At 39.9% G+C, this 23,049-nt stretch overlaps 1 protein-coding gene across 1 annotated transcript in view; it reads left to right on the top strand.

Annotated features, from left to right (window-relative positions):
- The window catches only part of INO80 (INO80 complex ATPase subunit), a 117,636-nt gene that overhangs the window by 73,831 nt on the left and 20,756 nt on the right, over positions 1-23,049 (top strand). Inside the window, exons 25-28 of the mRNA XM_021009233.2 lie at positions 1,851-1,991; positions 7,832-8,057; positions 12,603-12,730; positions 21,290-21,384. Of these exons, the coding sequence (XP_020864892.1) occupies positions 1,851-1,991; positions 7,832-8,057; positions 12,603-12,730; positions 21,290-21,384 (590 nt within the window). The remainder of the gene's footprint in view (positions 1-1,850; positions 1,992-7,831; positions 8,058-12,602; positions 12,731-21,289; positions 21,385-23,049) is intronic.

Below are 23,049 nucleotides of genomic sequence, written 5' to 3'. Positions count from 1 at the left end.
TGCAGTGTTTGAATGAGATGGAACTCCATTTTTCCAGATAAGAAGTAGGACCACCAGGCCTTGCCACTTGCACTACCTCTGCCTCTTCCCACAGCTGTCACTTAAGTAGCCTAAGTACCTCTGGGCCCGACTGCTCACCTCACCGTCACATCCTCTTGCAGTTGGGTCTTTCTGTCTGCTCTACAGCTAAGCTTTCTTTTATCTGTTCTCTCTCCAATTAGAGTAGAGATGGCATACTTTTGTCTGGTGTTTGGTCTGTACTAAGCATGTAATAAGTGCTTTTTCACACATTCATTGAAACAAATGTCTATCCTGACTACACCCTCATACATTGAACATAATCTGGTTCTTCTCAGAAAAACAAAGTTAGAGTTGTTTAATGAGGCTCATCCTCTTTTCTGGCACCTTACTGCTTCCTTTTAGTTTTATCCTCTTGTAGCAGATAAAATGTGTTTCCCTGCCCCCCCCCTTCTTTTCCTCTGTACCTTCATCTGGAGTAACAGGAGTGTAATTTTCTATCAGCAGTACAGATGCTCAAGTCCTGGCATTTCCCTTTGCTGCCCTTGGTAAGCGATCTCAGGTCACACAGTTCCTAGACTCTATTCTGTAACCGTATCTGGGTACCCCTCCTGTGGATGTGAATCTGGGCTGCTCGGAAGCTCTTTTTCCACTGTATCTGTTATACCTTGCCCCAACCCTGCCGTGAATATTTAATTTGAATTCCATGTGACAGAGTTCAAGGAGGGACAGTTCTCATATGACAGAGTTGGAGTTGATACACGAGTCAGGAAACAGAGGCCTAAACTTCAGGCACTATTTAATGAGCATTTATAGGTATTTTGGTTCTTAGCGTCTTTTAAGTTATTTTCTTAAGAATGAGTGCCTTTCCTTGAAGGCAGAATCCTGCATTCTGTTGCATGTTTTTTATTGTTTCCTGCCCAATCTCACCATTGAGAACTTGGCGGAGAAATACACATTAGCCCAAATGTTTTTTGGTGTGTTTTTTTTTCTTTTTACAACTTTAATCCCTTTTAGTATTAATTGCCTCACTCTCCTCATGACCACCCCCCCCCCCCCCCCCGCCCCCATCCTGCAATAGGATGTTGAAATACCAGGAGAATGGGAAGGGATGATAGGTTACCAAGAGCTGCAAGAGACAGATTTATAACTGAATCATATCACACATGGTATTACTCTCTGATTCTTTCTCTACCTAATATATTGTTGACTGAGGCAGACCATACTGAGTGAACTATTCTGAGGTGAGCAGAAAACTTATGCCACATCCCACACTGTGCCTTTTGACCCAAGGATTCATAAAAAGCTAGAGTCAGAGAATTTTGAACGTCACATTAGGAACTGAGTCCCTAAGAGACCACAGTCTTTACACGTTTCTCATTAGAGGAGTGAACTCTACCAATCGAGGATTAAAGCTCCAAGTCCAAAAATGTTGGGACTTTCTCTGTAGTACCATACATTGTGTGGTGCATGCCATCACCACATAGAAGGGTTTCCTACTAGTATCCCTAATTCTAGATTCAAACAACAAAAAATAGAGAACTGTCAAAAAGATTTTTTGCCTAGTTGCTCACTAGGAACTACAAGATTGGGGAGAAATAATCCAATGGAAATTTGTATGCTTCTACAACCCCAGGACGTCACAGAAGGGTTTCTGTGCTGTATTTTGACATCTATATATTTCTAAATGAGGATGAATGGAAGAGGTCTCCATCAAAAAGAATAATAACCTGGGTGCCAGCATTTAAAAGGTGAAGGAGAGGATTTTATAATGAAGCAGCTTGAAATATTCTGGCCTTAGTGGCATTAACTTTTCACTTTTTATTTTTTAGTCTCTAGTGTTCAGCAGCCACTGTAAAGCAGTGAGTGGTTATTCAGACCAAGTCATCTACCAACGAAGATCCGCTACCTCCTTGATTCGATGCTGCCAGGTCACCGAGCTGCCATCTTTTTTATGTGTGGCCAGCCCAAGAGTAAGTGCTATAGAGACAAGAGACAAAATAGATGATACTAAGAGAGTGGAATCTGCTTCCTCCACATAACTTTAAATTATATAGTTTTGTGAAACTTGTAGATTTTTAATATTTAAAAAGAAGTTTCTAGCTTCTGGGTCTAACTTCCAAACCAGAGCTTTTCCATTTTTAGTTCTGTCAGTATGGTGAAAGTGTGAGGTAGACAGAAGTGCCCGCCCTTCTTCTGACCAAGTCTTTGCCTTACATCTCCTTTCTTTCACCCTAGGGTTCTAAACTACAATGGGAACCAGCCATCTGTCAGGTGGATTATCACCCAACAGCAGGGCCAGGGGTAGGGGGATATTTGAAGAGAAGAGGGAGCCGTTTGTCACCTGCATTGAGGTTTTTGAGGGTTTTTAGAGGGAGGGAGCTGGCTAAGTGGGGGAGATTTGATCTGGCCTTATCGCCTCTACTCTGTCTCCAAACAACAAAAGGAAACACAACACTCCAGCAGCAAGAAACTTCTCAGCCTGGTGAGTCCTACCTCCCGAGAGCTAGGAGGTGGTCAGACAAGGATGCTCAATTTGAGCAGAGACTGTCACATCACTGCCCTTATTTCCCTGTTCTCCTGACCTACCCTAGGTTGATAGTGGTTAGGTTCTATTATGATTTCCACTTTGGCTGGCTGTTCTGATCCTGTCTTAATAACCTGTTTATCAAAGCGGGGCATTTCAGTGACTGCTGACAGTATCGCTCCTGAAGCTCTCCTCCACAGTTGAAACCATTTACTTTCCTTTTGCCCCTCCCCCACCTCCACACCTCTGGTATTCTCTTGTTCAGACTTTAAACAAAGACCCCCTTTTTGTATTCAAATTCACTAACTAAATAGTATCTTTCAAAGTTTTAATCCAAACATTATAGTATTTTATTCCTCAGTAAAACATTAGAAAACTAACTACATATAGAATCCCCACCAGTTAGGAAGGCTATTGTACCAGCCTCTGAAATAGGTAAGATGTATACATAGACCTGGCTAAGTTAACAAAGAGAATATTTTACTTCCTGTGAAGAAGAATGTGGAAAATGGAAATGAGACCTGACTTCTAAGTCTCTAGCAAAGAATAAGGGTTTTATCTGCTAGGGGCCTTTGCCTTTCTTTATTCTTAGTAGGCATCTGACAAAATAGATTGTTTTCTCTCATTCTGATCTCTCCCTTTAGCATTTTTACTCTTTGTAATATAGTAATAGAAGAGCCTGATTTGGCCCCAGTGATATATTAGGATTTGTTTCAACTTGCGTCCTACCTTCAGTAAATCCTAAAAGTTAACATCCATTTCTCTTCATGGTGAAAGGGGAAGAATTATATGTAGTCCTTTCGATTTTTGCTTATACCATGCTCTGTGAAAATGTTTTTTTTCTTTTTTTGCCAGCAAGTATAGCTTGATTTTTGGTTGAAATTGTTTGACCAGAAAGAAATTTAAGATTGTGGATGTATAATTTTATTTGACCCTTTTGACAAAGCATTCTGAAGCTCAGAAGCTTGAGTTCACAAGCCAAAGAAAAGGCACTGGAAAACTTATGAGACTGAGGCTTTTAAATAAGCCAACTCTCTGACCTCTTGATTACCTGGTTCAGTAAGCTCCCACTCTCTTTGTGTGTTGCTGGTACAAGCATGGAAACACAGTAAAGAGAAAGTTCAGATTTAGGAGAGTTTTCAAGGCAAATTTACTTCCCTTTGTTTTATAGTTTCAATAAAAAATCAAGGGCTTCGATTATAGTTGTGTTCACAGAGATGAAAAGTCCTTGTTTTTTACCTCAAAGACCTCCAGAAGTCTCTTGCAGCCACCTGCTCTCAAGGGAGCACCCTCTTCCCCCCCTCCTTTTAACACACAAACACATGCACACCCCAAGTATACTCGTGTCTTGGCTTCAGAGAAACCAGGAATAAGGACATCTGCTTCCAATTAGCCTAAACTACCATGCCTGGTGTCTGCTGTTTGCTTAAAGGGCAATAAACCTCCAGCGTTCATGGTAAAGTAATAATAGTCATAAATGTACAGTGGTAAGCAGGGAGCAGAAGAAAGTTCTTATATTTAGCTGAGCCCTCCTCACTCTCTTCCCCTGTAATCTAATCTGTGTTTATAATGTTGTCTCATTTAGCATGGACGGTTAAACCTGTAAACATGGGTAATTATACTGTGGTAACTGGGGGTGGAAGAGTTGTAAATAACCCTGTTCACATTTGGGACCAGACATCTTCTTGAAGAGCTCTTCTTGGCCAGGCTTCTAGCTATAAGTATGGGTTTCTGAGAAATAGAGAAGTGTGGGCCTTCTTCATCCTGAATCAGTTTGCTAACCTATTCATGGTAGGAAGGAAAAGAAAACATTTATTTCTTTTGCTGTCATCTCAACTCTTATGTGGAATTGAGCAAATTAAACCTTCTACCCTTTGCATTGAAGCTAGGGAATTAGTACAAAAAGAACAATTCTAACTAAACATGACGATGGAAAATGCTTTCTGAAGCCCTTTTCATCAAGGAAACAAGTTGGCAATCAGTCTTACAGGATTAACAAAGGAACTAAGGCATCACTTTACCAAGCTTTTATCCTTCACGCTTCCCAGAGAGATAGTACAAGAAGATGCCCATCTTTTGGACCAGACACACTAAATGCTTGAGAGAATGTCCCATGATAGGTTCTCTAATTTGGGAGTTTAATGAAGCAAGAGACAAGGCTAGATCATATATGGCTAAGAAGGGTGTGTATATCCACTTAGGGAGTGAGTAGCTTGATACTTCATGCTTCAGCTCCCCCAGCTTCTGAGCAGTCTAGAAGGCAGTTTGACATGAATGAGACAGGTGATGTCTGTCAAGGTTACTGGGTGGCTTGTTAAAAGAAGGATTAGTTCTGGTAGAAATAGATATGAGCAGCTTCTTTTTCTTTTTGGCCCCCATAATTGCATTACTTAAGCACTCATTGCAAGCCTTTAGGGAATTTAAAAACAACTTTTGCTGATGTGAGCTGAGATGTTGATTGTACCTCCTGAATTGGCATGGCATCCAGTGATGTCTCATGTATCCTAATTCCTAGCTCCTGGCCAAATAAGCTTGTCAAAATACAATGTGTTTCAAAAAGTTTTTGTCCTGCATATCTCCATGTACTCAGAGCAGTAAAGTGCAAATTGGAAGATTAGTGTTGGGTCAAAGTTGACATTAAGTTGCTAAAAGCTTGTTACCGTGAGAGTACCTAAAATGAGGGTTACGTCAGGCATAGGAAAGCTTTGAATTCTTCCTCTTGTTGTCCAGACTTCCTGCAAACTACACTAACATCCCAACATTTGATTTCTCTTCATCTTGGGAGTGGAAGTGATGTTTTCATTTCTGCTACTACTAAAAATAGCAATGATGATGATAGTTATTAATAATAGCTAAAATTTAAATAGTGCTTTGAGATCCCAGAGCATTGTACCAGCACTAACTTATCTGATTTTCACAACAAGCCTGTGAGGTTTCTTGGAGTAACATTTTGGAAACAGGATTTGCCACACTGATGTGTCTTCTTACTCCATCACCAGTTCTTGATCCATTTCCCCTGCTGCCTCTCCTTCGAGTGTATTTGTTGTCAGAGTGTGAAGAATTAGACTTTTACTCCATTAGTCTCCACAGCAGCAGCTACACTTAAGTTGTAAAGTATGATAAGGTTCAAGTCACAGGTGGGGGCCACTGCTGGCAGTATTGCCCAGTTTTAGCCTGTCTCAGTCTTCATTTGCCTTTACTAAATTTTAGTGAAAAAAAATTAAGAATTTGGGAGCCAAGGAATTCCTCTTCAAGTTGAAAGAATAGAAGTGATAAGAGTTACTATATCCTACTGAGAGTTTGTAGGGGGCACCGTTTCTGTAGGCATTCTTCCTGAAAAAGGGAGCTCTTAATACCGAGTTGTATACCTGTAGTTTTTGGTGCTTGGCTGTAGGTGGCACTGCTACCTAGCAGATCCTATCATGATCTGTCTCTAGATTAGAACTTTATTCTGTAATTACCCACCAGGGCATCACAGAATGTTCCTCTTAACTCATTTTGGTCAAATTCACAACGATGCCAAATAGTCCCATAGCTTATATAAGCTTCTTATCTAATGTTCCTGAACCCTAAGAGTTAGTAGGTAGAAGCCTAGAAGAAATGATCTTTGAAAATCCCTTCAACTTATATGTACAAAAGTACATACAGCATCTCTTTTTTGTGGTGGCAAAGAATTGGAGGCTGAGGAGGTCCCCAGTAATTGGAGAATGGCTGGACAAGTGACTGCATATCAACATGATGTCAAAACTGTTTTGCTCTAGGAAATAACGAAGGGCACAGTTTCAGAGTAGCCTGGGAAGGCATGTATGACTTGATCCTGCAAGAACACTTTAAACAACATTATTGTAAAGACAGTTCTTCTTGAAAGACTTTAGAGCTCTGATCCACACAATGGCCAGCCACACTGCTACAATCACCATTCAGGATGAAACTGGCCTCTTGATAGAGGACTGATGGACTCAGAGTTCAGGTTGAGACTTATTTTTTTGGACATGGCCAGTGCAGGAATTTATTTTGCTACATGTTTGTAACAAACTTTTGTTGTGGTGGTTTTGCTTTGGTTTTTTGTTTTTTTGTTTTCTTTTTCAAAGATGAGGTTGGGGGGAGTGCTGGTAGAAAGGAGAGTGGAGGGAGGGAAAAAGGATTTTTGTTTGAAAATAGGGTAAAATTTAATTTGAAAGTCCCTTCAATCCTACCACAAGGTATGGGAAGCTCATGGAATAGTAGAAAGTTCCTCTACCCAACTCAGACTTTTAATTTTAGCAATAGGTAGAAATTATTAACCCACTTTATTGGACTTTAGTAATTTAATATTGCCTATGGTCTCCTTATTCTGGTCCCTTCCTTGGAAGAGGATGTAAGTGTAAAATCTGGTTGGGAGTTACTGGGAAACATTGTTTGAATTAATTATCTACTGTACAGAATGGCCCCTCAACCTTCTATCACCCTGGGTAGTAGTGTTGGTGGGTTCTGGATTTTTACAAAAGTCGGCTTTATCTCCTAAAATTAGCTCCATATCAGAGACATCACAGGCATGCAAATACATAGTTGTTTGGCTCAATTGTGCCTTCCACTCAGTCACTTGCAAAGCATTGAAAATTACAACGAGAATGGTCCAAGATTGCTGAGGAAGGTTGAAGCTTATATATGTTCCCGATTTGACAGAACCACGTTGCACAGTTGGGTGAGAAATTTCCAGTCTATTGGTATACGTCTAGTAGGAAGATAGGGAGGTGATCATGCCTAAATCATACTTCTGCTTTAGCCAGGAAATGAGCCGACTAGTCTATTAAAGGAGGGGGCTGCCTCCCCCAGCTTGAGGTCCTGAAAAAAAGACTAGCTTTCTTATCTTTTGTCTCTTCCTCTTTGTTGTTTCAGTAAACAGCCTGGTAAGGGAGGTGACAAGTGTCAGCACAACTGGATAATTTGGCTGTAAGATATTAAAAATAAACTGGAGAAACAGCAAGCCCAGTCATTGACCTAAGAGAGCATTGTCAAAGGCAGAATCACTGAAGGAAATTGGCAGAGTAGAATGTGACCAGGCTAGCACTATGAGGGAACAGACCTCTTACCTAAGGAAGCATGAAACAAGTAATTATCAAGGGAAACTCAAGCTGTCAGAGGGCAGGATTGGCTACTTCAGTTGTAACTCTGTGGGATGAAAACCATCAGCCATGGGACTTGTCTCTAGTGGTTTTTTACTTGTAAATTTCAATTTCCCAAAGAACAAATTGTTTGTGCAAGGAGTGAATGAACCATTTCATGTGTGTTTGCCCTTTTCTGTAGGTTACAGCAGTGCCATTGGATTCCTACTGCAATGACCGAAGTGCAGAGTATGAGCGCCGAGTCCTGAAAGAAGGAGGGAGCCTGGCTGCAAAGCAGTGCTTGCTAAATGGAGCTCCTGAGCTGGCTTTGGATTGGCTGAATCGACCCTCTCAGTTCTTCCCACAGCCACCAGGAGGGTTATGGAGCATCAGGCCTCAGAATGGCTGGTCTTTCATCAGGATTCCAGGTGGGTCTTGGATTCTCTTTTGGAACATGTGCCCAACTTTGAGAAGAGATTTCTGCTTTACTCTTTTATTCCTTCCTTTTTTCCCAATGGGAATAGATGGTTACCATTTTGTCAGTATCTCCTGCAAAAATATGGCAGTACTACTCCTTAGTCTTGCACCACATTTATCCAAAAGAATATATGTGGCTTATAGTAAATATGTCTATATGAGTATATATCTAATATCTATATCTAACGAAAACTTAGAGGCCCAAGTACAGGTTCTTATGAGAAAATCGTACGAGAAAAATCTGTAGTGTAAATCTTTGCTTAAATTTTCTTTGAGGAATCCACAGTGAATGGAGTGTGGAGAAAGCTATCTCACACTATACACAGGAGGAGAATTAATAAGGTGCATATAGGAAACCCAAAGCCAGTGCCATGTGGAGTTAGGTTGCGTGAATGAGAATGTCGTCATTCAGCAGATTGCCTGGCCAGAGCAGTATAAACAGTGTCCTGCACGAAGCCCTAGAGATCTGAATGATAACAAAGAGGAAAAACAGGGTGTTCTGTGCCAGAATGCTAGCAGATTCCCAGACCCCCTGAGGTCAAGGTCAAGGGTTTACAGGAAACTAGGTTTATAGGCTGCTTCAGTGGAGTTCACTGAGGCTACTTGTAAGGAGACTGCATACATATGAGGGGCAGACGAGGTACCTCCTCCTCCACCTGCTAAGAGTAGGCTTACAGGCACTCTAGAGAAACGCATCAGGTTTGGCCTGTCCAGCCTCTCTAACTGCCAGCACGAGTTCTTTTAGTAAAGTTAAACTAGAGTTTCATTTAGTGTTTGAAAAGAGACTTGTTATTTAGTTTCATTCGAAATCTTAAGAGACTATATGTTTAAGAAAGGTGTTTGTTCTATGGAAAGGACACTGGGCTTGAGCTCAGTAGAGCTGCACTCAGATCCTTCCTCCTCTGCTTCATAGCTTGGTGGCCTTGGGCAAATCATCTACTCTCCCTGAACCTAAGTATTTCCATCTGTAAACTGAGTCTTGGGAAGATAAAATGAGATATTTGTATAAGTTGTTGAAGGTTTAAAATTTGTCTTTATATCTCTTTTGGAGCCTAACACAGTTGTTGCACATGCTTCAGAAATCTCTAATTTCATTGGTATAAATACTTCCACTGATGTAAATCACAACTCCTCTATGTCTTCTTAGAGGTCTTCATGAATTGCTATAGCAAAAAAATGAATCACCTGGTAGCAGGCCATCTGATGAAGGGCCTATTTGAGTTATCTAGACTGGTGGTTAGAAGACAGTTGGTCCCTACCAAATTGATTTAAGATCTTCCACAGTTCCATTGGCTTAGTTTTTGAGATTTCCCCAGAATTACCTCCTTGCTTTAGGGAGGGCATCACACATAGTAAGTTCCGAATGAATAAAATTCATTTAGAAAGTATAACATAGATGTAAAGTGATATTATTTTCTTGAGTGGCCAAAGCCTTTTCTTCCCGTTTCCCCTCAGTTCTGTCAGTGATCTGAGGGACTCTGTGTGCAAGTCTGTGTAACCTCTGTATGTCCGCTTTTTTTAAGCTGTGGGTATTCTTTGGAATGAGAGACAGCTTAGTGAACAGTTCACGTGGGAATTAGGCAGCCTTTAAAAAGGCTGACTTAAGACATACAAACCCATTGATTTATGGAGTACAGGTTGAAGTGAAAAGGAAAAGGCTGAGCGTAAAAGTAGTTAAACTACAAGTTTGAATGTAGGGACAGTGTCCAGCAAGGATGAAAAGCTGAAGAAGCCGAGAGTTGTAGATGAGCACTGAAAGAAAGCAGCTTCTCCCTTCCCTTTTCCCCGTGCTCCTTCTTTGACTCCCACGTTCCCAGTATAGGGGTAACAGTTCCATTGCTGGCGCTGTGGGAATCTCTTGTGGCTTTTCCTGTTCTTTGAAAGAAAAATGAGCCTTGTTTAAATGGCAGGAAGCGTCTGAGTTCTTTTAGCATCGATAAAAAGTACCGGCTTCACTGGCTGTTTACTGTGAGAGCCAACCAGCTCCTCACTGATCCTATTGTGCTTTGCAGACTACCAGGGGGGTTGCTGGGACCTGAGCTTTATCTTTCTTTCCTCTTTACTTTTGCATTTTCTATTTCCTTGGGAAGGGTCAGAATTTCATTAGATTCACTGGGAGGCTAGCCAGAATCTCCTTAGGCTCACAGCCTGAGTGAGTCTCCATTTTCCACCAGTGGCAAAATCTGTCACTCTCTCCAAAGTACATGGAGTGCTGTTTAAAACATGACCATTTTAATGCCTTGGGCTGACCCTTGTTCTGTTCTCTTACTTTAACAAAAAAGATTTTTGAGAGGTGTTTATGTCCAGGTTTCATCTACAGAATCAACCTGTTCTGTTGGTCACTGTGCTTCTGCAAGTTTATTGCATGCCTCCTCAGCACCAGATGGAGTTCTTAAAGCATGAAAAGTTGCCTAACATTTGGAAAATTTTAAGTCATGGGTACCAGGTCCTAGAAATGACAAATAAGTGCCACCATTTTCTACCTTGGAACTTGCTCATTTGCACTGTCAGCATTTTTTTTTTCCAGGTCAGGTAGCAGCATCTGATTTCTGACTAGCACACTGACGTGTGAATTCAGTTTTATTTGTAAGTTATATGTTTTTTAGGGCTTGAGTCTTGTCCATCGTAGGGATTACTTGGACATATATAAGACCAGAGAGTTGAAATCCATTTCAGTCCACCTCCTCTCATACGATGCAAGTCATTATTATTTTAATATGGGTACTTTCTATTGCCCATAGTTAACTATGGTTTCACCTTTAAAGGTTTCACTCATACCCTTGCCTGTCTTCAAAATCCTGGCTGTTAGTTCAGTCGTGTGTGTGTGTATGTGTGTTCATTCCTTTGTTCAGAATCTCACGTTATGAAGCTCTTTAGCTAGAGCTGTTAGACACAAGTCAGAGCAGGGAACCAGGGCAGTCCAGTGGAGCTGGAGGGAGCAGTAAAACAACGAGACAAAGCTCAAAGTTGTTAGGAAATAGTCCCATTGCCTGAGCTAGGTATAGAGAGTATACATACAGCCTTACTTTGGGAGCTGCCAGGCAAAAGGCATGCCCTGCAACATTTTAGTAATCTTAAGCAAGACAAGTGAGGAGCTTTAAGAAAGGTGTTTACAGCAGTAGAAGCAGGAGGGGCCGGCGGAGGGAAAGATGGCCCCTGGCAACATTCTGAAGGTGGAAAAAGGCAGGCTTACAGTGCAGAGGAGTCAACATCCAGGACTTCGAGTGACTATGATTTGTAATGGTACTGTCAGCACATCCATTCACTTTTTACAACAATTTTACATTTGGCAAATAGTGGTGAGAATGAAGAAATGAATACTGAGAGTTGTTGGGTTGTTCTCAGTAACAACCCTCTCTTCAGTACTGGATTTTCCAACATGAGTGAAAGCTATGGGTTCAAGCCCAGATGTTGAGAGTGACTACTAATTGTTTCTGAACATTCTTTCAGGTTGTAATTAACTGTATAGTCTATCCTTCCTCTTCATACTCCCCTTCTAGTCTCTTCCCACTCCCCTCCCTGTGGCCCTCGCTCTCCCCCCCCCCCAATTGGCAGCACATTGTTCATGGCATGTTTATGGACCCAGTCTACAAACAGGAAACTCTCCTTCCTGAAGTATGATGGCTGTTGAGTGATGCTGAAAAATAGGAGATGAGAAATTGAGACTTGGTTGTTCTTTAAAGTTCTCCAGCTGAATATACTTTTTCAAAAGAATTTGGAGGAGAGAAAGAAGCCCCGTATTAGTGGGTAGAAGCAATTTCGTTTCATGTTGTCTTAGAGATGGTCCTTCTAACCCAACCAAATAAGTCTCTGACAGCTAGTAGCCATTAGAGGTCCCATGGGAATTAGGGTGACAGCCCCAGTATACTCATCAAATTACATCTTAGAGTAATTATATTTGCTAGCTAAGAAAGCTGCACTTTTGGAATCTTTGGGTAAAGAAGAAAATTTCCATCTCTTGGTATATTAGGAGGGTGTCTGAGAATTATTGAGGGCAGTATTTATTTCCATATGTTTACATGATGCCAGAATATAAACTGTTTAGCCACAAGGCTTTGTTTAACAGAAGTAGATGTCTGGAGTCAGAGTGAGGATGTTATTTGTGACAAAAAGAAGACAGGTTTTTTAGGCAAATTAACCAACATGGCAATCATGGTGTATAGATGACTTTTGGTTTGGAATCAACCAGCCTTACTTGCATCCTCTGAGCCAACCTGAGGAAAGTCAAGGAAGCTTTTAAATATCTGGGCATTGGGCACTGCAGGTATCCAATAGGGTAAGAACCTACATGTCTTCTTCTTTTCCTTTCAGGAACTGTATTAGTGGCATGGGCAACAGTGCTTGGCATTTTTTTCTTCAGAACACTCTTTTATTCAGTACTCCTTTGAGATGACCCTCCTTATTATAGTGAACTTGGCTGCAACTAGCTTTGCAGCCATGGATTTCTTTGCTTCTCTTAAAGAGTGTCTCCCCCATCCCCTTTTTCTTCTTCCCAGGCAAGGAAAGCCTCATCACTGACAGTGGAAAGCTGTATGCCCTTGATGTTCTCCTGACTCGGCTCAAGTCTCAAGGACACAGGGTCCTTATCTACTCCCAGATGACCAGGATGATAGACCTATTGGAGGTAGGAGAGGACATTGGGGACAGGCCAATTTGTCATTTTGCTTGTTTGGATCAGGTGTGTATGGCCTATTTTGGCAGTGTTATGAAGCCCCCAAAACTCCTCTCTGATCTTTAAAGTAGAAAGAAAGAATGGAAGGAGTTCTTAGTTAATGTAAGAGTGTACACGGTTACCTTATTTTTATCTATTACATTTATGCAGAAAAACACATCAATCCTCCACGGAGCCCTCGTCTGACTTCCAAATAGAATCAGCACCCAGCACTGTGCCTAAGAAGTCCTTTGAATTTCTTTGTGGGAAAACTAAAGTTTTGGCTGACTCCTTAATTTAAAATAAGAGAGGCATGCTCAGCCTGAATTGATAGGGTTCAACACCAACATGACACATTTGCTTCTTACAGCTCTACCTCTATTAAAACTTTTCATCATTACTGTCTGTTGACAGAAATGTGTTCTTAGGGACAATGTAGAACAAAAAACAAGCAGCAGAGGAAACCAAAAATGAAGACAAATAAAGACAAACGATTCACATGTAGACAGAATTGGAGAGTCAATGGCATAGAAGCTAGAGCAATAGGGATCAGAAATGTAAACATTCTCATCTATGCTTTCATTTTTTTGACTTTTGGATCAAAGGATTAGATCTTTAATGAATGAAAATCAAAGAGTAACAGTAAGAAAGACTTCTTTGCTCTTGGATTTTTACTGAATTTAATACTGAGTTTACTTAAATTATTAAGCAGCAAAAATTGAAATCTGATTAATTATAATGAACAATCTTGGTCCTGGAGAACTGAAACGGAAACCTCCCTTCGCCTTCTCAACAGAGAAATAAGGACGCAGGATGCAAATATAGTATTGACTGTCAGAAAATGTTCACTGTTGATTTGCTTGGCTTAAGTGTTTTTCTTCAAAAGAAAGATTCATTGTGGGGAGTGGGATATTAAGAGAAAATAATCAGTGTAAACAAAGGGCAATCAGCTTCTTTAAAATTATGTTCCTTTTAAATTTTCTAACAAGTTGAATTGCCAAGGTACATAACAAATTACACAGTCAATTTAGTGAGCAGATTTTAGATACTATATAAATTAGCAAACAGTGTCTCTTAAATAAGACCAGGGTTCTGGCCTATGCTGTGAGTTGCACATTTTTAACTGATGGAAGGATATTTTTAAGTCACTTTGCATACCATAGTCCTCCAAAATTCATTTAAGCTAAAATATTTTTTAAGTACTGGTTTTATTAAAGGCTTATGCAGCAATAATCCAAGATCAAAAGAATGGCTACCAGACTGTCTAGTATAGTCCCACGAAGGTGGTTCAGTATAAGCTGCTCTACAGTAGTGAGTTTCCTTTTGAACAAAGCTCCTTGCCACTTAGTCTGTCTTGTAGAGGGTTGGGAATGTAATATTACAGTAATCTGCAACTATTAAGAGTGGTAGTGATCCATTTCAGGGAATTTAGGGAAATGATAGTAGTCTCTTTCCAAAGTGGAATCAAGACCAGGTAGAATCCAAAAAGTAAGTCATGATATTTTAAAAATTGGTTTAAGTATTAATTGTAGGAAATAGGACACAGGCCTAGCAAATATTCTTCTGGTTATAGAAGTAATCCTAGGCGTGGAAATGAATGTAAGTAGTTACTGTAGAACTGGTTTCCCTTATACATAGTGTACAGCATACAGAAGAAGCTCTATACAGCCATGGAAGTATTTTACTTTGGAGCCCTGGGATGTAGGGAAAATGAAGCCTCTTGAATGGACAAGATACTGAGCTCCAGCTTGGACCCAGGCCCCAGCTATCTGTAATCTCTTTTTTGTTTCTGAAATGGCTACCAAGACAGAAAATTAAGGCAACTTGAGAACCTTCTGGATAATTACCAATGCTTTTCTTTGGTTAACTTTGTATAATCCTAAAGCAGGGGAACATAAAACACATGGCCTGAATTTCACAATTCATTCCCAATGCTGAAGCTAGAAAATGTTGCAACTGTTCACAGTCAAGAGCATTAATATCCATATATCCCCCCATCTCTCCCATGAGTTTTAGTTCCACATCACCATTTGTGTATTAAATGTTTCAAACTGAATGTTCCAGAGACATCTCAAACTCAGCATGGCCAAAACAGACCCTATCTCTCCCTACAAACCAACCCCTTTTTCAAACTGCCCAATATCTGTGGAAGATACTACTGTTGTTCCAATTTCCCAGCTTCATAACCTCAACCTTATCCTTGAGTCTTCAGCCTCCCTTATCCCATATGTCTAGTCATTAGCCAAATTTTGCCATTTCTACTACCATAAATTCTTTCTGCTCACACAGCAAAGTGCCTAGATAATTGCAATGGCTCATAAGACTCCTTGCCTTGTCTCTGTCCACTGCAATTCATCCTATATACTGCTGCAAAAGTAATTTTCTTTCAACATAGATTTTACCATGTCACTCCCTTACTTTATGAACTCCTTTTTAAAATGCATCACAACCTGGCTCCAACCTATCTTTCCAGCCTCTATATGCAATACTCCCATACTCTGCAGTCTTGCAAACTTGGCTGACCCTGTCTTCCTCACGTAACTTTACATCTCTTGTGTCTATGCCTGGCAGTCACTGTCGTATACCCCAGGTGCCTGGAATGCATGTCCTCCTCAACCCCATTCAAGTCTCGCCTTCCACGTAAGCCTTTCCTGATGTGCCCCCCATATGCTGGAGCTCTCTCTCACTTTCAGCATATCTTTTATTTAATTATTATGTATTTGTTTATATTTATTCTCTTCATTTTGTTTATACTTATGTGTGCACTTGTCTTCTTCACCATATAACGTAAGCCCCTTGAGAGTGGTAATTTTTTTATTCTTTGTATTCTTATCGCCAATACTCAGCATAGCATGGTACATAGTATTTGATAAATGCTTATTGATGTGGTCGTTTGTACATTTTACTAAAAAATCTAAGAACTCTTCCTCATGAGACTATGATCTGATTTCCGCAGAACTCCATATTCCTTCAATATGCAATTCCCTAAACGTTTGTTGATATTTTAAAAAATGGTTTAGTCAGTTTAGCCATCTTTCTCATTAGTGTTCTTCTCTGTTAGTATAAGACAGTCCTTCCATGTTGGTTGGTCAGTAGGGCAGGGAGCAAAGAAAATGGAGTATAACGGGATCCAGTACCTTGTATATGCTTAGTGTTCAGTAAATAACAGTTTGCGGAAATGTAATAGCTCATTGTATAAAATGATTTGTTAGTTTGTGGTACTTGATATAGCATGCAGCATTTATCTTGAAAATGAAGTGACATCTGCAGTAGAGGCTTCATATTGTGCACATCTCCTTCAGCTGTAGGTCGAGGATTATGCAGTGAGTGTCAAGACTTCAAGACTGTGTTGTTCCTGGAGTTCACTAATCTTTGGATAAACTTCAAAATCAGTACCTATGCCTTGCCATTCTTTGTTCTTAAAGTCACCATTTTCAGAATTTACTTTCACTTTCGATATTCTGTACCTTCAATATTAAAAGAGAGCAGTTAGTTATTCTTCGTAACATATGTAGCTTTTATTCATCCATCAGTCCCTTCCTTTTCATTTTGATATGTGGCTAAGCTTTAACTGTCTGTTTTAGTGTTTCAGAGGAACTAGAAGACAACTTCCAGGGGTGGGCAACCTGTGTCCTTGAGGCCACATGTGGCCCTTTAGGTCCTCAAGTGCGGCCATTTGACTGAATCCAGACTTCACAGAACAAATCCTTTTATTAAGGGGACTGTCCTACACTGATTTTAGTATCTGTACTTTTTTGTCGTTCTTTCAGGCAGCTGTACACAGTGCCGATTTTTGTCCTATCTTCTGGACATGTAGTAAATGCCCTACGCATCTTTCTAGAATGACTGGCCTGCGTAGCCCTGTAAATGCCAGAATTTACTTTAAATTGTGCTTATATACTAGTACTAGGATAAACTTCCCTTCTACTGGTGGTTAAATAATATTGCTGAACCATAGTTGTTCCACAGAGTAAGGTCTTTCTATATGTAGGCCCTCTAATTCTTAGTGTGTCCCAAGAAGGTAGAACATTAATAGGTAGAGCTTGACTGATTACCAAATGTTATCAAATGTTAACAATTACCATTGTTATTGCTGAATTTACATTTTTGAGCACCTACAATATCATAATTGGAATTAGGAATGTTCCTACTCTGGTGGCCTTTTGTTTTTTTCTGTTAATCATTTAGCAGTTTTGTTACTCAATGCCAGGAGTAAGCAACTGTTATAGAGTGTTTTGTAGTGCCCCAAGTTGAAATAGACACATCTTAAAATAAAATGACTCAAAATTGAATCCAGGTAACAACCAAATTTTAGACACAGGAGATTGTTGCCTATAGAGTCACCTGCAAAAATGCTATATCCTAGTAATAGAGGATCCATCCCAACTGTGCATACTTCTCTAGGGGCCTGATAGCTCCTTTTTTTTAATCCGTGTTCATTTTGGGAGCTTTGGATCTGAATGAATTGGAATGCTAAGTATCCCCCAAAGTATATGTTAGATTTCAAAGCAAATTTGGATCAGTCATAGCTGAGGTTTTCATTGGGGTTTAGAAATGACAGAAAGAAATCCATGAGCTGAGTGTTTAGGGTGAAAGGTGAAACATAGAGTGGCCAAGAGCCTATCTTATAGCTTTACTCATTCTGATTAAATCAACATCATTTCCCGTTACAAGATTACATTCCTACATTGCTTTAAAGGCTCTGATCAGAATAAGGAAAGGATTACTTATACGTGTCCCTCCCTTTGACAAACTGCTACCAAGGTGCTGTTATTTTGAGTTGCTGATTTGTGCTGAGGGACATGGTGAGGAACTTGCTTTTTATAGAGCTAAAGCTCTAAACTTAACCCTAAAGGGTTAAGTGACTTTCCCAGGGTGTCTCTGTCTCTCTCTCTGTCTCTCTCTCTGTCTCTCTGTCTCTCTCTCTCTCTCTCTCTCTCTCTCTCTCTCTCTCTCTCTCTCTCTGTCTCTCTCTCTCTCTCTTTCTCTCTCTCACAAACACACACACACACACACACACACACACACACACACACACACACACGGAGTTTTGAGACCAACTCCCTATTCACTTCACCTTGCTGCCTCTTTCACATATCATATTCAGATGTTCATAATACAATAAAAGTACTTAAGAAACTACAGAAATAAAAGGAATTGTTATAATTTAAAGGATTCTTTTATTTAGTCTGTTATTTAGGGCTTAAACACCTAAGGGGAAAAGAGGGTAATGAGTAGAACAGATCAACCGACTACTTGACACTACTGATATCTGTTGTTGACCACTACAACTGAGGCCTGCTAAATCATGTCATAAATACTACTTAAGAAACCTCCAGTGTGTATTAAGGGGAAGGGATACGTCATATTTGATTTCTTTTCTCTTTTTGCCACTTTCAACTCTCTTTTGCTCCTTTTCCTAAATGCTACAAACTCCCCTGAACTGGAAATATGCTTTATTTTTATGCAGTGCTTATGCTAGAGAAGACCAGGGGATGTTAGCATGAGATTTGGGGGTAGATGGGAGAATGGTAATGTCCATCTTAAAAAGTTATCTCTGTGCAAAGATCTTCTATCACAGTAGACAGTCTCTAATTAACCTGGACTCAGATGCAAAGCAGGCCCTGATTAGACATTGGCTTTGAAACAAATATATGCAGTATAAACAAGGACAGTGAATTCCTGATAGTTAAAAACTGTTAAGGTGGATCTTAGAAAAAACTTTGGTATAGGGATGGGTGAAGTTTTTATTAAAAATAGATTTGCAAGGTTGTTGATAAATTGTAAAATGTATTGAATTGTATATTTTCCCATCTATAAAATCTGTGGAATCTTAATAGACATTGGGCACAATCCTTGAAATTAACAGTTGATTAAGTGTTTCTAGGGAGTTTTCTTTCTAGAGTGGATTAAAATGTGATCGTTACTTTAATTAGAAGAGAGTGTTCCCTCAAAAAATAAGAACTCAGACTACTCTAGAAAGGAGGACTTTGATATAGCTGGAATTGCATAACATTTTCAGTCTAGAATAGGGACCTTAAAGCTCATCAAGTCTTGACAACTTTGTTTCATACATGAATTAACTGAGACACCCAGAGAGATTAAGTTACTTACAGAGAGGTCACATAGCTATCTGACGGAAGTGCTAGACTTAGAACACAGATCTTCTGGCTCTGATCTGACACTAGAAAACAACTGAAACTTTTGGAGCTTATTCTTTATCCATGGGGTGCCATGATGTGGTATGAAGGCAATGCTGTAGTGTAATGAAAAAAATCATTGAACTTTGGAGTCAGGAAATCTAGGTTCTAATTACAGCTCTACAACTAACTGACTGTTTGACTTCGATTCTTAACTTCAAGCCTCAGTTTTTCTCTTGAATAAAATGAGCAGATTAGCCTGGACAAACTCTTAAGGTCTCTTCTTTGTCTAATATTCTATGTCTCATGCCCCTAAATTTTTTCCATGGAGGAGTGTGAAGGTGATTAAGCACTGGCCAGTTCCTCTCTCGTTTTTTAATCTCCTTTACTCCTCAATGTCTAGCTTCTTGTTTTTTGAAATTGTTTACCGAAATGGAGTCTAAATTTTACTAAGCCTTCTAAAATCTCACTGATCCCCTGGGTGGGAAAGCAAAGGCTTGATGGAGTGAAGAGAGGGGATTGACTTCTGTTGCCTCAGTAACAGACTCTTCTGCACTCAGATTGGCTTCATTATTGCCCTGGGTTAATAGCCCTGGTGTTGTTCTGACCTTGCTGGCTAAATGATATTTACCGCAAGGTTTCCCAGAAGGGTCATTCATACGTACTCTCTTGAGATTAGTCAGCTCTACTTTAGAGAGGAAAAAAAGTGTAACAAGGGTAGGGGTTCTTAACCTTTTTTATGTCATGAACCTCTTTAGCAGGCTGGCAAAACCTGTGGACTCCTCAGAATAATGTTTTTAGATGTGTAAAATAAAATACATAGGATTTGAATGGAAACCTGAGACACTGAAATATAATTCTCAAAATATTTTTTAAAACAGATTCATAGACCCCAGGTTAGAAATACCTGATCTTAGGGGAAGACACAAGGTCCTGCAACGGCTCAAACAAGAAGGGGCTCCAAGGTTCCATTGCTTGAATGACTGTGTCTCAGTTGCTTTGCTGTTTCATTTCTAGATATTAGTAGAGCTCTTTAATCTTAATTCCATTTAAAATGGATTAACTACCAAGGTGGTGAGTCTCTGAAGGCTATGAAATTATCATTTCCCATATCCCTTATTATTTGGAATATAGAATTCTACCACCACTGTCCTCAAATCCATTAAGAAACTAGACTGCTGAATGCCAGTTTAATGTTTGCTTTTTTTTTTTTAAAGGCAGTTGGGGTTAAGTGACTTGCCCAGGGTCACACAGCTAGTAAGTGACAAGTGTTTGGTCTGAGGCCACATTTGGACTCAGATCCTCCAGACTTCAGGGCTGGTGCTCTGTCCACTGCACCACCTAGCTGCCCCTAATGTTTACTTTAAAGAAGACAAACATCCCCTAACAGTAGAAATGGAATTGTCTTACTTGATTAGGAAGCTTCCTATGAGCAGGCAGTCCTGGAGTTTTGTGGATGCCTTTAAATTTTCAATAATGTGACCCAAAGACCAGCTCAGAGTGAAGAATGAAGAATGGAAAATGAAAATATGTACTTCATGAAAGGAATGATCACTTTAAAAGAAATGAGAGAGCTTTGGAAATTTATGCTGAGTCTTCTGTTTCACAGAGATGCTTAAACTTCCTGTTGTCGTCATGCATGTTCTAATGAACAAAGCATGAGACAGAGAGTTCAGTATCTTTAGTCATGATTTATTGGGGCAGAAAGAAAACACCTGAAATTGTGTGACTGCAACTGAGACTAATGTAGGTAGCACAGCCTTTCCTAAGATGAAACAGCTGGAGCTTTGCCTTTGGGTGCTGACAGCATTTGCTGTTCTTCAGCAGCTTTGGGTGGGTGTGGGGGGGGAAACAGAACTTTGCACTTAGTTAGAAACAGTTACATTATGAAGCAGCCAGACCCAGGGTGATCCCCTCCTTCACCCAGCCCTACCCTCACTTCCTTCCAAGTAGCCTCTCCAGCAGTGTGGCCACAGGCTAGTATCCTAGGTTCTCATTCTCTCCTTCTATTCCCCACCCAAACTAAGGGGCACTTGTCCTGGCTGCAATTTGTGGTACTGTGTAGGTGGGGCAAAAATTCCTACTTGCAGCTCTGTTAGATATTTTCTTGGTTACAAAAAATGTCACTGATAGTATGGTTCATGATAAATGTCATTTGTGATTAGGATTTACTCTTTATAAGAACTTAACAGAAATTCTTAGGTGTAGTGTTTAAAGCTCTCTCTTTTATCTCCCCTCTCTCTCTCCTCTTCCATCTCTCAGTTTGGATTTTTCCAGTTCAAGGGATTATGGCCAACCCCAATATGGAGAAGAGAGGTGATTGATTTTTATAAGACTAGGAGTTGAGTAATTTAGATTCAGCCTCACTGTGTTATCTGACTCCCTTTGGCAGGAATACATGGTTTACAGGAAGCATACGTACATGAGGCTGGATGGTTCGTCCAAGATCTCAGAGAGACGGGACATGGTAGCTGATTTTCAGAACAGGTAAACATAAATGAGAACATTAAAAGTTTTACAATTATATTGGTTTTCCTCTATGCTTGGAAAAATGAACCTGAAAAGCTTTAAAGGTGCTGTACACATCTGCATTGTTCAGCAAATAAGGTTTGTTCATCGATCACTGATATCATTCCCACTATCTTAATGGTGACCAAATCAATTTGTAATAATGTGGGTAAGGAAGAAACACATGCAACAGTTTTTATGTTTGTATAATAACTCCTTACTCCACAAATGCATAATTCTTTAGGTATTAATAGAGAGAATTTTAATTCAAATCAAGAATGCCAGCCCTTTCCTCCTTGCTCCAGAACATAGCAGTAGTAGGAGAGCATGACACATTGCAATGGTCTAAAGCTAATTCAATAGGAGGTTCCTAGTTTCAGTTACCTACCACCTGTTAATGAACCCATGAAATTTCAAATACTGCTTACTGAATGCTGATAGTTTAGAGGGCCGTAATCATCCTAAGTGAGAGTCTGTACTGCAATAAGCAACGCCTGGTTTCTGCTCTTACTGGGATGAAAGCCAAGTTCCTCAGGTGACAACTCTATTGAACTCTGCCTTTAACTGCATTCCACAGAACAAAGAATGAGGTCAAGAAATAGGTCCAGATGTTAGAAAAGCTAAGAACAAATGTGAATTGCTCTTCTTCTTTTGGATGTTCTTTCAATAAAATTTGACTCTAAAAATTATGAAAGAGGAAGGATGTAGCAGTTTTCTGTAAAGGATCAGAGCATAGTCACTTATATGTTTATATGCTTATATAAGCACCTTTATTTGCCTGATTCTTAAACTCACTTTTAAAGTGAGAAGGAGGGAGAGGAAAGAGAGAGAGAAATTTAGTAGAGCTGAAAAAATAGGTCAGCTCTCCCTACTGCCAACCCCAAGAGCTTTTACATTTCACCATTTCCAACTCTTTACATACCTTTTGAGCTGATGTTCCCAAATAAAGAAATACCCTAATGTCTTTAGATTCTTGTGTGACAGACCTTCAGGCCTTTTCAAAGGTGCTGTTAAAAGTTTGTGACAGCCTTTGTCATTAGGCAGCAGGCATTCATATACCATTTGTACACTTGACTTATTCCCTGGTGTCCAGTGTTATGTGTCTGTGAATCCTATTAGACTGTAACATGTTGATTTCCAAATGAATTGACCTTTTATAGATCCAGTTGCAAGGCTTTGGCTGTTCTTTTAACTGATCTAATTCCCAGAAAACTGGGCCTTGAGGTCCTAAGTACAGTATATTCTTTAATGACCTGACTGGAAAATCTCTGCCATAACTTTGAGATTAGTAGCACGCAGCCTCCAAGTCACTCCAATATCAATAGTGAAGTGAAAGTGGAAAGCTTTTAGTGCTTTCTTTTAAAGCTTTTGCGTTTTCTCTATTAATGCCATCATCTGGTCAATAAGTTGACGGGGAGAGTGGTGTTTGGTTGTTGTTTTTTCCAAGATTTGCTGAGAAAATCCTTGCTTGCAACTGAAAGTCCCAAGTTCCTCAGGGAGCAGTGGGCCTGTTAACTAATCATTTGGCCTCAACATAATCATACTGTGTACAGTAAACAAAATAACGTGATAGAGACTTTGATGAGAGCTTTCTTTTTCAGCCTTCTGAGCAAAAGATAGCTCCTTCTTACTCAGTATTGACAT

The sequence above is a fragment of the Phascolarctos cinereus genome, unplaced genomic scaffold (genome assembly GCF_003287225.1).
Source record: "Phascolarctos cinereus isolate Bilbo 61053 unplaced genomic scaffold, phaCin_HiC Scaffold_3;HRSCAF=262, whole genome shotgun sequence".
Lineage (NCBI taxonomy): Eukaryota > Metazoa > Chordata > Mammalia > Diprotodontia > Phascolarctidae > Phascolarctos > Phascolarctos cinereus.
Note: the sequence above shows the minus strand (reverse complement) of the source record. Positions and strands in the feature narration are given on the sequence as shown.